General features: G+C 44.1%; 1 protein-coding gene across 1 annotated transcript in view; it reads right to left on the bottom strand.

Annotated features, from left to right (window-relative positions):
* Window positions 1-6,376: 6,376 nt before the first annotated feature.
* Window positions 6,377-14,905, bottom strand: part of PODXL (podocalyxin like) — a 46,182-nt gene continuing 37,653 nt past the window's right edge. Inside the window, exons 6-9 of the mRNA XM_074367876.1 lie at window positions 12,338-12,485; window positions 12,056-12,117; window positions 11,621-11,788; window positions 6,377-10,466 (exon numbers count right to left, since the gene is read on the bottom strand). Coding sequence (XP_074223977.1) covers window positions 10,269-10,466; window positions 11,621-11,788; window positions 12,056-12,117; window positions 12,338-12,485 — 576 coding nt within the window. The 3' untranslated portion in view covers window positions 6,377-10,268. The remainder of the gene's footprint in view (window positions 10,467-11,620; window positions 11,789-12,055; window positions 12,118-12,337; window positions 12,486-14,905) is intronic.

Below are 14,905 nucleotides of genomic sequence, written 5' to 3'. Positions count from 1 at the left end.
AAGAACAAAAGAAGGGGAGAGTGTTTAGTAGGGAAGTAGACCAGTTGTAAAGTATCATTTGGAATGACAAAATACTTTGTCTTCCTTTTTATCTGCTCTTCAAACAATCTCAATGAACTATTAAACATTTGTATGCAGTATCCTATCTTGCCTGTCTGTGGCATTCTCACTTGCAGATATTGAACCTCAGGAACAGAGCTAGACAGGACAATTGAGTGTATGGCAGAGAAGAAAAAATAGGTGCTTTTTGCTCATGGATTTGAAGGTCCACAAATCTCAATGAGGAAGAAAGCTCTTCATTTCTAACCCTAAATTAATTTAATCCAGTGCTGAGAAGACTATCAAAAGGGATCAAAGCTCAGTTATTCTGAATAGTCTTTGGAAAGCAACATTTCTTGCTTGGTTGCTTTTCTCACCGTCTCCCAAATAGCTGATAGAGATCTTGAAACAGGCAGCCCAGTGTAATGGGCTCTGGATCCTCAACAGCTTCTTACATACAGCCAATTCCTTGATGCAGATCCAGAGGGAAAACCAGCAATAAAACAGTTTTACTTGCAGTTTTTAGACTCCAGGGGACTTGCTTTTTCATCGGGTTTAAGCTCTTGCAACACAGCTCTGTACCATCTGGGATGCTAGCATTCGCAGCAGTTAGTTTTTGATAACCTGAGTGGTCTGCCACACGAATACCAGCCTAAGAAGATCATCATTCTTCAGTTTCACTCAGTGCTTAATGAATGCCAGGTTAATTTGCAGGAAGGAAAAATACTGTGTGACATACTGAACAGGCCTCTGTGCTTGATTAAGGAATTGCTCAAGTAGCCAATTTTGAGCTTACCTTCTTTGTTAACAAATCTCAAGAAAGCCTTTGTTACAGTTTAGCTAGTGTCATTTGGTTGGTGTTCATTTTCTAGCCCTTTATAATGGAAGAAAAATTGTCATCTTGTGTTTAACTTCTAACCCATACAGAATTGAACTGACATCAAATTTAGTTTCCATGTTTTAAAATAAATTAATTATACATAATCCGAAGGGTCTCTGTTTATTCTACTTTGCCAAGAACTACATGAGTTCTGGGCTTGGCATTAGAAGAATTTAATAGTTTTGATTTATTCTTTAGGTTTCCTCCACATCTGGTAAGGTGATTAATTAAATTAGAGAAGGTATCTAGAATTAGTTTAATTCCATTGCAACTGGTAGAGCTTTATAAATTCATTTGGCAACAAAGAAGAGGATTTTATACCATCAGGGCCATACCATCAGATTTTGGCAAGTGACTGTTTCAGCATGTTGCCGTATAGTTGTTGTATTTACCTCCTTAAGATAAAGGGGGCAACTGAGGACAGGGTTGTACAATTTAACATTTTTTTAATTGCCTACTTTAGAAGTTTTAGGGTACTTGCACCTTTGTAAAGGCTTAGCTTAAATTTACACATACAGATTAGCTATACTTGTAAGAGCACTGAATGCAAAGTACTTGTGTGCCCAACCCCAAATTTGATAGTAGGATATCAAAGTCCAAAATTTTAAATATAAGTAGTCTTCTGTAGGGAAGATAGGTGTTTTTAAAAATCATGCACTTGGTCTCCTTTTTGAGATATTTTCCTTTCCCAGAAAAATGATTTTGATGACAGTTGTAAATTGTTTTCTCCCTCAGTTGTAAACCAAACATTTAGAGAAATCACAGTGGACTTACTTTCTTAAGCATTACATTTAGCCTGGCCAAGAGAGGCTATGGTTGTGTTATTGCTTTTTTGACTTGTGTAAAATGTTGTTTGAATTGAACAGATTAGATAGTATAGTATTAATTTTCCTTTATGTATAGTCTTCAGCTCAATTTAGAATTGCAAAATAATGAGACATTTTTCTGTGAACAGATCCTTTTATGGAGATAGGTTTTTCTTTTCAAAGATTTATTCCATGTCACCACTTCAAAATCTATGTGTAGCTGAATCTGCAGCCTCAGAAAGAGAGTACAGGAAAGCTTTTAGGGCCTCCTTTTCTTGTGTTGGTTTTGCTAACACTAATCCATCTTTTCAATGGAAAGATGGTAGGTGGGTGTGTGTGTGTATGCAGTTTGGGGAAAATGTTAGAATTTTTTTCAAGTCAACTCTTTTACAGATAACTAGTACTCATTGGCCAGAAATTAAGATCCCTTTAGGTAGAGATAGATCCTCAAAACCAAAGTTGGACTGGAAATTAGATTGAGAGGGAAGATACAGTTCTATCCAAAGTCAATAAAATCTGTCTTTCTGGGTCTGCTTATTAATGCTATGGATAGCTCCTTCTCTGTCTTAGAACATCTCCTGGACTGGAAATATGACATAGCAGCCAGCTCATCTGAAAGTCAGAGACTTTCAGTTAAACATCTTTTATAAGACTTTTAAATAATAACATTTACTCGTTATATGATTATAAAAATGTTTAACATAGAAATATAGGAAATTATTAAGTCTAAAGAAGGAAAGCCACTATTATTTAACCGATGAGACTCATTTATTTTTCCTGACTTCCTTCTGTTATCCAACACAAAGCCAGAAAAAGCTTTTTTAAAAAATTGACACAGCCATTCCTCATTGTCTTTTACCACAAGTGTGGAAGACTGGGGTGCAAGCAATTGTGCCTACCCTTACTGTATTCCTTTAGAGCATTGCCCTTTTCTAGACAAACAATCTGAAAATAATTCTGTTAGTATGTGTCTTTTAAGTCTTAACTGCAGTGTAAGATATTACCCAAAAGCTGTAGGGAGTTCAGGTCATTGGCAATTTTATCTCTAAGACTGATTTTAATTTTTAAGCCCTTTATGCACCATTATGGACATTGGGAGCATATTCATACCCATGAAGAGCTTTCTGTTTAGATGGACTTTTTAATATAACCATAATTAAATCCATACCCAAAAAGGACAAAGGAAAAGCAGAGAAAAGCAAAAGAGAAACCGACTAAATGAACGTAAATATAAATAAGTCCTTGAAACAAGGGTTCCCTTACCATGCTTAGCAAATGTCTCTCCAAAACAGTGTATTTCTCTGGTTTCCAGCTAAGATTCAGGAGTTTTTTTATTTCATGAGAGTCCTTTTCTTAATGTGAGAGGAAAAGCTGCAACCTTTCAGGGTTCTACTGCTTCCTTTACCCTCCTCTTCTGTAGCAAAATGGGATTGGGGCTGTATCCTCAAAGTCCCTAAATCAGAAATGGAAATCATGAGGGAAGTCTGGAACAGCTGGCGTGACCTAGTAGGAGCTGTTAAACAGAAGTGCTTTGGGGCATCAGGTATCTCCTGACATCATTGTTCTAAGTTATTGTTGGGCTATGTTGAGTGTGTTCTGCAGTCTTCCCCATTCCCCTCATGATCCTGTTTTATCTTATTTTTTTAGTCTGTGTGGACTTTTTAGGGTTTTGTTTTTCAGTAAAAGTAATGTTCTGATCGCAGGTTTGGTGACTGTGTTAACACTGCTTTGTGAATAAATGAGTGATCTGCTAAACAATTGCAGTTGTAGAATTATGTTGTATGTAATGTACATATGGAGAAAGAATGTATTTTGTTCATTTTCTTAATAAAAAGTTATATATGGACAATACAAGATATCTCTTGTGTTTGATAAAACTGCTTTTGAAGTCAACTTTTTAAATGTTTACATACTTTGCAATTAGTATTTTTCTCTCAGGAAGGTGAGTTTTATTCAGGCTTCCAAAGACAGAAAATGATACATGGAGAAGGGCCTTGTTTTCCTCTGAAGCAGTGCTAAAATAAAGAAGTTCTAGTGGATCTTAAAGTTTCTGGGCAGGTTTCCATTTTTAAAGGACTCTGGTAAGTTATTTCTTTAAATGATAGTGTTTTTTTTTTTTAATCTACTGTTATTGACCAGCCCTGTTTTATCTGTCTTGTAAATTTGGACTTGTGTTTCCCAGGTTTTCTTTAAGGGGGACATACTTACAGGTTAGGAACTAGAAGAAAAGACTGAACTGAAATTAATTGTAGAAGAGATAGTAGAGAGAATCTGGAGATGTTGCAGAGTTTCAGAAAATTGTGGGTCCCTGTCCCCAAAGAAAGGGAAAGGGCTGAACCTTGAAAAGAAAATGAATTCAGAAGTATGCTGAAGATAATGGGCTGTTAGGGTTGAGTTGTGTGAGCTTTGCAGATAGACTCTCGGTAACAAGGAGCCCTCCTTCTGGCCCTTTCCATCTCCTGATCTGGCTCACGCTTTGCTGGCTCTGTATGTGATCCTGCATTCTACAGCGAATTAGTTGTCAACTGATTTTATTCAAAATAAGGATTATGTTTTCTCATTCTCCAGGTGAAATAATCCATCTCACTGCGTAGCTTTCATTTCTAGAGGTGCTTTGAGCATGGCTCCTAAGTAACATTTCTGTTTTCACAACAGGAAAGCATGATGTGCAGTGATAAGGTAAGGAATTGGCCTTTCCTGGGTTAATCCTCCAGAGAATTAACTCAAAAGGATCTAAATGTGGATCACCACCTCCTCTCCTGGCTATCTTTGTCATCTGGTGGGAAGGTGGCAGTAAGTAAAGAGGCCTTTGTGTTTAACACAGTTGAGATGCCAGCTGCTCCCACGTCAAATGAGTGTGGAGACCTACCGGGGACTCTTCTCCCACCTAGGAAAAGCAAAGGTGGCTAGTTACATCCTTTCCAGAAACATTCTTATTACAGGGAAGAACAAGAGAAAAGTTACAGAAGTTAAAGACCACAGAAGTGATCTGTGGATCTGTCCACTGCTGTGCTAGGAAATTTTGATAGTTGATAAAACCCAAGAGGGGAGTTTAGGACACTTGGTAATCTCTATAGCATGTTTTATACACCTGCCCTCTGAAGGAGAGGGCAGGAGTCAGGAATCCTAGGTTTATTTCCAGATTCGCCAGTGACTTCTGTGAAGCACTGGACAGTCTCGACTCCCTTGCCTCACTTTCTCCATCTTGTAAGTAAATCTTGGCAGCAGATCCTGTTTGCTAGGATCCCAACTTTTTAATCTATAAAATGCAAGGTTGTTGAAAAATACTAGTTATCTCAGTATTTATCAGTACTGCTAATTATAGTACCCAGTCTTATTCTTTATTTACTTTTTTCCCTTGGGGTACAAAAGAAATACGTGGTTTGGGAGGGAGCTTGTAGGATGGGGGGCTATGAGTGACAGAGGTGTACAAATTAAACATGACAACTGAGAGTGCCTTTGGGTTGGCAGAGCAGGGAGCAGAGGGAATGACCTATTCAGGAAGAGAAATGGAGTCTTGGGTCTTTGTGGTCATGGTAAATATGAGTCCCTCTCTTAGAACAGTGTGGCCAGGGGCCTGCCTGAGTTCCTAGCACTTGTGCTCCTTTCTGTACCCTCGGCACGCTCTCGAAGCTAACCTCAAAATACCCGTGGCCCAACTCTGGCCCACCCTTAAGGGTGTTCACTGCCTTTCAGAATGAAGGGAAAATCATATTCTAACAGTAGTTACATGCTAGAAGTGTACTTTGTTAGTACTGGAACTCAAGCATTAATGTGGTATTGAGAAAAGAATGTAGGACTGAAGAGAGAAAAGATACAGATTCAAGGCCTAGCAGTACCATTTAAATAGCTGTGTGATCCCAAAGAGAATCCTTAATCTCTCTACCCAATTGGTACAGTGGTGACAATTCCTAAATAAAATGTGTAAAAATGTTTTGTAAACTGTTAAGAGGCCAGGCAAATAGAAGAGATAGCTGTACAGCAACCATGAATGTGGGCCAGATTCGCCTGTCAGTTGCCCTTCTGCGAGCTGGCCGTGAGGAAGCTTTCCCCTAGCACTGAAGAAACACACAGGTAGATGATACCACCTCAGGACATGAAAAGAATCAGAATCACCTTTCCTGAACCTCCTTCATCTCCACTGTGTGTCTAGACGGGACAGGCAGAGGCGGCTTCTGACAAGTAAATATCCTTTTATGGGCAGAAAAGAATCCTTCGCTTATATCTTATATTTTTGTATTGTCTTTGTGCCAGTGTTTTCATACCTGATCAGGCTTCAGCAGCCCCCTTGGGATCTTTGGTGGTGGGTGATTCATAGTTGTATCTGAGGCAGAAGCAGAGGGAAGGAAGAGGGTAAAATACTGATAAAACAGAGTTGTGAGGGAAAATGAGAGCCTCTGACTTATGTTCACCAGAGCAGCCGGATATAATCTGGAGAACTATCATCACCTTGAGGATCCTGTTTCCTTCCTTTCAGCTTCCGTGCTTCTCTTGTACCCTCTGGGCCTGCACAGTTAAGCAGGAGTAACAACAGCAGGGGTTACTGCGCTCACCGGAGCGCTTGATGTCTTCAGGGGCTTCAAGTGACAAGCCTTGCGCACAAGTGAAGAATGTAACCCAGTCAGAGCAAAATACTAGAGCTTGAACCAGCTTACACAAAAGCACTTTAATTGATAGTAAACAATTTCACAAAATATATTTTTGTAAGAAAATGTCAACAATTAAGTAGTCTTTATAAACAGGTTTCTCAATTCCAGTGTACTTTAGACCCCTGTCCACTAACACACATGCTTCCCCAGTGTCCTGGGCAAATTCTTTAACATTCACTAGTTTTTAAAAGACCCACAGCAAATACTAATCCCCTCCTTTCACTCAGTATTGGGTTTTCACCAAACCTGAGTGAATCAGCTAATGGCAGTGATGAAAGATATGCCACTGCTTTGCTCTCATCCCCTCTGCCTTCCTGTCTTGTTCCCTTTGATCCTTAGTCCTATTAATAGACAATCTATAGGTAAAAGCTCATTCAAAACTATTTCTTGGTAGAAAACAATTGTTCATTTAAGTCTTAGACCTAAATAACTCAGAAGCGTAGGAGACCAGTAGGGTGCCTATTCTTGGCTTCATGCTCTCCCTAGCCTTGCTGCAGGAGATCTGAGAAGGGAATTCTGGCCTTTGTGTCATTCTGGTGCCTGTCCTCCATTAACAGTCCTTAATTTCTTGATTTTTCCTGAGGCACACAGCATTTGGACAGTCTTCCAACCCAGGTTGTAATCCTGTTTCTGTCACTAAACATGTGATTTTGGCCAAGTCACTGTATCTTTCTGGGCTTCAGGTTCTTTTCCTGTTAAAAAAAAAAAAAGATTAGGTTCTAAAACCCTCTCCCTACGACTAGAGTGTCACTTTCCAACCACTGCATATGGACTCCAACCCTTACTGTAATGTGATGGGACTTTACTGGGGAGAGGTGAGGATTGTATTTAAAATATCTGTGATCATCAGCCTTTCTTGTATTTCGTTTTTCAACAAAGAAAAACAAAAACTTGTCATTTCTAGTAAAACAGACATTTACATTCCTGTTTAGAGGGAAAAAAAACCCATCTCTCAGCTTGCTCCAGAGTATATTCAAAGAAGTGCAGGGTGGATTAACATGTGGCTGTTGTATTTGCATTATCAAAATATATATATATTTCAGCATGAATGTGTTTTTCAAAGTTTCTCCAGTATATTGTCAAAAAGATAAAGCTCCTGAAGTGGCTTAAATAAACTTTCTGCTAGCTTTCTTTAAGAGGGGAAAGAAGAATCTTGTGTCCAGACCAGATTAAACCCATATCCTGTCCTATGATGCAGAGACTATTCTGTACCCTCTTCACAGCTGCATCTCTCCCCACTCACGACAGCGTGCTTCCCGCTGGATTTTGTCCAATCATCAGGCTCATGGTTTCTGGCCTCTCATGCAGTTCAGGGACTGGAATAAAGACTTTATCATCTCTCTTTGGCACAACCTGTTTGAGTCATGCTGAGTTCCTGACGGTGTTCCTCTTCTCTCCTCTCAGCCCTAGTGTGAACTGCCAGACAGTATTAGAGCCCAGTAAAGATGTGGGAAGATGACCTTGACAGGTACGTGGCTGTGTGGCCTTTGACACAGATGTCTAGTGGCAAAAGCAAGCCAAGGCAAGGTGCCCTAAAAGGCTAGAGCAATATAATTCGGATATACCAAAAGAACCTCTGAACTGGCCCAAAGCTTCTCAAGGTTGTCGTTGGACAGGGACACAGTCACTCCTCTGGACCAAACACAGTGTTTACTCTCTGTCTTTGCCAGTCTTCTCTCTCTCCCCGAGAGGCCTGGGGGTTGCAGCCTTTGATTGGTTTGCAGAGACACAGTTCATGTCTGTCTAAAGCTGGCAGGTGAAATGTGACCCAGAATCAGCAAAGGAGTAACAATCCAGTCTGGCCTCTGCCACCGTGGCCATGATCCCACTGGCTAGAAAGACCCAAACAGTGTGTAAGAAAGAAGCAAACAGATCTTTTCCCAGTTAAACAAGGTTTCCTCTATTTTTCCCCAAACTGGCATTACTCCATCTTGCCAACCTCCAAATACTAGAGACTAGAGAATCAGGGCAGATACTTTTAGACCCTTTTTAGCTTAGCATCTTCCCAGCTCTTGGGACGCTCACTGGGGCCCTACTTGAACCCCTGGCCTTCCTTTCCCCCTGGATACCAAATGGCTAAAGGCTACGAATAGGGAATCAGGTGGCCAAGGAAGGACATAGACATTGGTCTTCCCTCTAAGCTCCTCCCCTTTGAAAAAATAACCTATCCCAAAGCAGATAGCCTATTTTATCAGAACTACTGCAGCCTGGGCCTGTCATGAAATTTGGGGCGGGGGGGGGGGGGGAGTATCTGGCTTTTTGCCCTGAAATGACCATTTTCATTTTCCTAAGCAGTTCTCCCTATCTTCGTAGTTGGTTCTAGGGAATTTATGTCCAAGAACAATAGAGACCATGGGCAAAGTTCAAAATTCCATACAGGATTCCCTCTTCTCAGAAAATTGGAGGAAATCTCACTATGCCCAGTCTTCAGGTGCCGTTTACCTGCTGAGCGCCCTCAAAACCCCTCCACCGGGCAGCATCAGCATTTTGTTTCCCTGAGATGCCACCAGAACCTGAAGGAGCACTGGGCAGCCCCGCTGGGAATACAGAGGAAGGGACACAGCAAGGCGTAGCTCTGTCCCCAGACGGTGAGAGGTTGCTGGGAATGGAAGGCCAGCCCCTCGGGCTGCCCCTAACGCACCACTGTTCTAGGCCTGTCTTACCTTGTGGCACAGGTACATGGGAATCTACCCAAAAGCCTCCCAACACTGAGCTTTGGCCTTTGGCAGTAGAGGCTGGATTAAAAACAACAACACTCTCAGCGACCTGCAAAGCCCCTGAGTTCCCTACGAAGTGGAGAGTAAAGCCTCTCCTTCCTGCTGTTTTAATCGATTGTCTGTTAAGATACCTCTCTGCTGACTGGGCCCCAAGAACCTCTGCCCTAAAGCTGCTCTTTCACACCGGATCTCAAGGGGATGCCCTAGCTTGGGTCTTCACCCCCAGTGTATCAGCTAAGCAGTGACAACAAAACTTTGCCTTCAGTAGCTGCCTGTGGATGTTAGCCCCTGCTGGGAACGGGAGGCCAAAGCAGCACTCAGGGAGCCTCTTCAAGGAGTGCCTTGGGGGGGTTTGCCAGGGCCCTTCCTGGGACTAAGGGTGTCCCCTTCTCTCTTCACCTGTAGATGGACCCTTGGGGAGACCTGTTCACACTGGTGTTGGGGGGGGGGGGGTTCAGTCCTAAACTCATTAAGCAAATGCCAGGAAACTAGAATCCAGAACAATGGGTTCAAGGTCATGAATGACCTGTGTTCGTCCCAGGGGCTCTGGGACAGAGTGGGAATAAAAACTGAGCGAAGGGAGCATGGAGAAGAAAGAGGATGGGACACTGGCAGACGAGGCTGGCATAGGAGACAGAAAAGGGGACCAATCCCTTCAAGTATCAGATCCCACTGAGACAGGATCTGGCCCTGCTCTCCCCTCCATCCTATCCACTGACTGGCAGCTTCACCCCCTGCCCAGGGCAGCTCTGGAGGGAGGGCACAGGTGACTGCAAGAGCATGGCATGGTGGGAATGAGCACTGGACCGAACGAAGGAATCTTTGTTTTCATCCTAACTCTTGTCACCCAGTGGCTGGGTGACCTTGACTTTACCCTCTTTAGGCCAGTCTGTGAAATGAAGGAATTCTACTAGCTCATCTCTAAATATGGCTCTTTCCTGATCCCCCAGCAGCACTGAGCTCAGGCACTAGTGGATTATTTTACGGAAGGATTCTAGACAGAATGTGTTCAACTTGAAAAATAAGGCCTGTGGGACTGGAAGGAGGGAGTCCTCCAAGTCTTGTCTCCTCCCCAGTCTTTCCCTCAAAGGGGAAGGATTTCCTCCCCTATCCAAATGGCACTTGAGGTGCTTCAGCTGGAGCTCTGTGCACTGCTGGAGGCCGCCCGCAGACCTGATTAGAGGTGTGTGTCTTCCTCCTCATCTAGGTCATCCTTGGTCAGGTTGTCCAGAGGGACGATCCAGCTGTCCCCCAGCTCCCCATTAAGGTTGACGACCTTTTTCTCCTGCATCTCTGATGAGGTCTCCATCACTTCCAATGTTGGATTGTCATGGTAACCATTCTCCACTGTCTGTAGCTCCTCTGTTAGTCGTTGCTATAGGAGATGACCCAAGGAAAAAACGAGTAATTTTTGAGGGAATAATGGAGTGAGAGTCATCTAGTGACCTGGACTGCTCCCTGGCTAGGTGAGTAAGTCCTCACCTAGTCCTTCCTCTGGGAGAGGTGCTAGTGACAGCAGCCATAGAGGGCCGCAGCTGGAATATAGCTTTAATATAACAGCTGTACCTATAATCCAGGAACTCCAATTTGGTTAATGTGAGTAGTAGGTGCTCCCAGAGGCCATCCTGATGACTGGCCAGCCTCAGGGCTAGTCTATGAACTCGCCCAACATCCTAAAATTCCCAGCGCACCTTGCCTTTGCCCGGGTGGCAAATCCATGAGGTCAGTGAAAATGGAGTTTGTTCTCCACAGTCCTCCACTCTCCTCTTGCCTCCATACCTTCCCACCAAACTTTACACTCCAGGCCCCTGCCTTACCCCACTGCATTGAATTGGGAAGAACTTTAAGAAAATTACTTTCATCAGGCCATGTAACTGAGGACCTCCCTAAGCCTGAGCAAGATGGGTACAGCAGAACCTACAGCCATCTCTGCTGCAGACAGGAGCTGCCGGAGATAGTGCTTCCTCTCCATCTTTACCCAAGATACAACCTGGGTTGCACAGTAGAGTCCCCGGGAAGGTTTTAACAAATATACTAATCCAGAGAGTCAGTTTCAATTGGTGTGCGAGGAAGCTAAGCATCAAGCTCACCAGTGTACAGCCAGGGTAGAACCATGGGTCTGCGTGGAATTGTAATGAGGGAAGTGAAAGAACTTCTGGTCAGACAGGCATGCTCAGGCCCATTTCTATCAGTGGGTCCTCAGAGCAGCTCTGCAAGGTGGGTATAATCCCCATTATGCAGATGAGAAACCTGAAGCTCGGAGACCATATGATTTGCTCAAGGCCACCCAGATAACAGGAGGCAGAGCTAGGGCTTAAACCAGGTCTTCCTGACTCCAAAGCCCACGTTCTTCCCATCCACAATGCTGCCTCTTTAATTTTCCATGTAAGTTTCCATTACCTATAAGGGACGGCCTATGCCTATCAGAAAGAGTCCGTGGCCCATTCACTTCTCTCTAATATGGGAACAATGGGGTGAGCATCATCTAGTGACCCGGACTGCTCCCTGGCCAGGGGAATAAGTCCTCACCTGGTCCTTCCTCTGGGAGAGGCGCTGGTGGCAGCAGCCATAGAGGGCCGCAACCAGAAGCAAGAAGGATGCCATGCAGACAATGGTGATGATGAGGGGCATGCTGAACCGGTCCTCAGTCTCTTCTGGTGGTCCTCGATCCCCCAACGCCATGTTAGTAACTCCCACCTGGCCGAGGAGGAGAAAGTTACGTGGCAGAGAACAGGTTCTGGGGCACCCTCTCTCAGAACTACCATTCATGTCTGAGCTCTTCTGCTTGGGGTTTGGTGGGGCCTGTTCCACCACCCTGCTGCCCCCTTATCCTCCTACCTTCTAGATACTTGCAAACTGGAGGTTCCTTGACAATGAGAGAGACGGTCGAGCAAGGTAACCAGGGACTTCAGAGGGACAGGCTCCTAACTCAGTCTGTCCCAGCACAGTGGGGCATCCACTTACCCCTTTTAGCGCATCCCATTTATTGTGCAGCAGTTCATACACATCCTTGGGAGAGAATCTTTCTGAGGGGGGAGAGGGAGAGATGCGGCTTCAGTGGTCTAGCTCAGAGTGACATGGTAAGGGACAGAGGAGGACATACTGTATCTCAATCTCCTGAGTGGTGTCTCTCTCTCAGGTGGCTGGGAGTTGACAACTGACCCATCCTTGTGGCTCCTGAGCAGCCACCCTCTGCCCTATTCCCACCCCACATTGGCCTCAATCCCCACCTTGCCCTCAACTCACTGCGAATAGTGACTTCTTTGATTTGCACTCCTGGGAAGTCTATAACAGGTGCCAGCCGAACACAGCACTCATCTTGAACTAGGCTGAAGGTGGCATTTGCCGCTTGGCACAGAAGTGTGACCAATTTCTCATTGAAAGGGCTTGCCTCCTGTTGTGGGGAGACCACAGGTGATTTCTCAAGGATCATGACATTAGCCAAGGCTTGTGGGGCTGCCCTTCGCAGCTAAGGTCAGATGTGAACATATTCCCTGCTCTAGCCTCAACTGGTGCCAGTCCCAGGCCTGCCAGAGTGGCGAGTGATGTGCTGTCCTCCTGGGCCAGCCCCTGCCTCCTCTGCCCCTTGCCGATCTCATCCCCAGGTCTCCTCCCACCGTTTATCTCGTCCGTGGTTGAACAATACCATTCGCCCTAGTGCTTCTTTCTCCCTCAAATCTCTTTAAGGATCATGACCTGATTGCCTGTTACCACCTCTCCCTGAGGAGGCACTGCCAGTGGGGAAGACACCAGTCCCACCTGAACCTGCCATTCACCAGCCTTTGGTGCTGAGTTCAGAAACCTCATGGGGGTGGGGTGGGTAGCCCTGACTCTCAGATCAAGTTTATCTATCCCAAAGTTGAAAGGTGTACCCGTTCCCTGGGCTAAGACACTGAAACCATAAACAGGCTGACAGGGAGAAAAGCGAGGCCATCACTGAAGAGGGGAACTTGGGAGTACCTTGAAGATGCACATGAGAATATCTTAGAAGGAAGCTTTCTACATTTCTAAACAGAAATGGCCTGGCTGACATGGCTTTAAGGCTGAGAGTGAGGAAGCAAAGTGCAGGCTGCTTTTACCCAGTCCTGCCACGTCATCCAGAGGCACCCCAAACTGATGTTTCTCTGACCAGTTTTGGAGTTAAGGATACCAGGATGAAGAAAAGAACTCTTGGTATGGCCTGCCCCACAAACTATTCCTTGGGTTTCTACCTGGAATTTCCTTAGGCTTACTAATTTCGCAGCCTGATATCAGGTAAAGAGCCAGGGATTTCCTCTTTCCATTTATAACAAATGAAAAAAAAAAAAAAAAGCTTCTCATGACCAAACACACCCCTGCCAAGTTTCAGCCAAAAAGAGAGCCAGAGGAAAGCCTGGGCAAGCATCAATTTGATTCCTGCCTTGTCCAATAAGCCCAACCCCAGGGGAACACTGCTCCCTTTTAACACCCCAGTCTATTTTTATTTTTAAACATTTTCTAATTGAGTTATAGTCATTTTACAATGTTGTGTCAAATTCCAGTGCAGAGCACAATTTCAGTTATACATGAACATACATATATTCACTGTCACTTTTTTTCGCTGTGAGCTACCACAAGATCTTGTATATATTTCCCTGTACAATCTTGTTTATCTAGTCTACATACGTCTGTCAGTATCTACAAATTTTGAACTCCCAGTCTGTCCCTTCCCACCCCCCGCCCCCTTGGCAACCACAAGTTTGTATTCTATGTCTATGAGTGTTTCTGTTTTGTATTTGTGTGTTTTTTTTTTTTTAGATTCCACATATGAGCAATCTCATATGGTATTTTTCTTTCTCTTTCTGGCTTACTTCACTTAGAATGACTTTCTCCAGGAACATCCATGTTACTGCAAATGGCGTTATGTTGTTGGTTTTTATGGCTGAATAGTATTCCATTGCATAAATATACCACATCTTCTTTATCCAGTCATCTGTTGATGGACATTTAGGCTGTTTCCATGTCTTGACTATTGTAAATACTGCTGCTATGAACACTGGGGTGCAGGTGTCTTTTTGAAGTAGGGTTCCTTCTGGATATATGCCCAGGAGCAGGATTACTGGGTCATATGTTAAAACCCCAGTCTAAATGCATGCTTTTCTATAGTTCACATGGAAAATTCCAGCATGATGGACACTCAAAACAACTGCAGAAATTACACGTGGCCTCAAAGAATTATAAACCCAAGTTCACCATCCTTTAGAAACCATATCCTGTCCTAATTCTAGGGGTGTTTGCTAAAATAACCACTGACCAGAAGAGGGCAGCAGTGAGCCATCCATTACCAGCACTCCGCTCTCAGCTATTTACTAAGCACTGCAGCAGACATCCTGGGACTAAAGCCCTTAATCCTAGGGAGACTGGCAGTCTCAAGGCAGTGGACACACTGCTACTCTTTCTTTTATGCAAATGTATTCACACACGTGCTGACACCATCTCCCCCAAACAGTACAAACACGTATCACCCTGCCTGGAAGAAGAAACTGTTGACAATGGTTCCCCCAGATTAGAGGGAGGCCATCATATAAAACATGGACCAGGAAATATAAAAATATATAAAACCACAGACTATTAGAACAGGGAGAGCTAGGCAGACTAAGCCTTTCATTTTCAATTGAGGCCCCTGAAGCTCAAAGAGATCGACTTAACAAAGGCACACCCGGAGCTAGAAGCAAACACGAACCAGGACTGGGGTCTCCAGGCTCTCAGACACTGTGACGTGGAAGCCCAGGAGAGCTGGTACTTCTGGCCCTGCAGCAGCCCTGTGGGCGGGGCTTCCCTTAGTGAAGTCTGAAC

Source organism: Camelus bactrianus, chromosome 7 (assembly GCF_048773025.1).
Source record: "Camelus bactrianus isolate YW-2024 breed Bactrian camel chromosome 7, ASM4877302v1, whole genome shotgun sequence".
NCBI classification, from domain to species: Eukaryota; Metazoa; Chordata; class Mammalia; order Artiodactyla; family Camelidae; genus Camelus; species Camelus bactrianus.
Note: the sequence above shows the minus strand (reverse complement) of the source record. Positions and strands in the feature narration are given on the sequence as shown.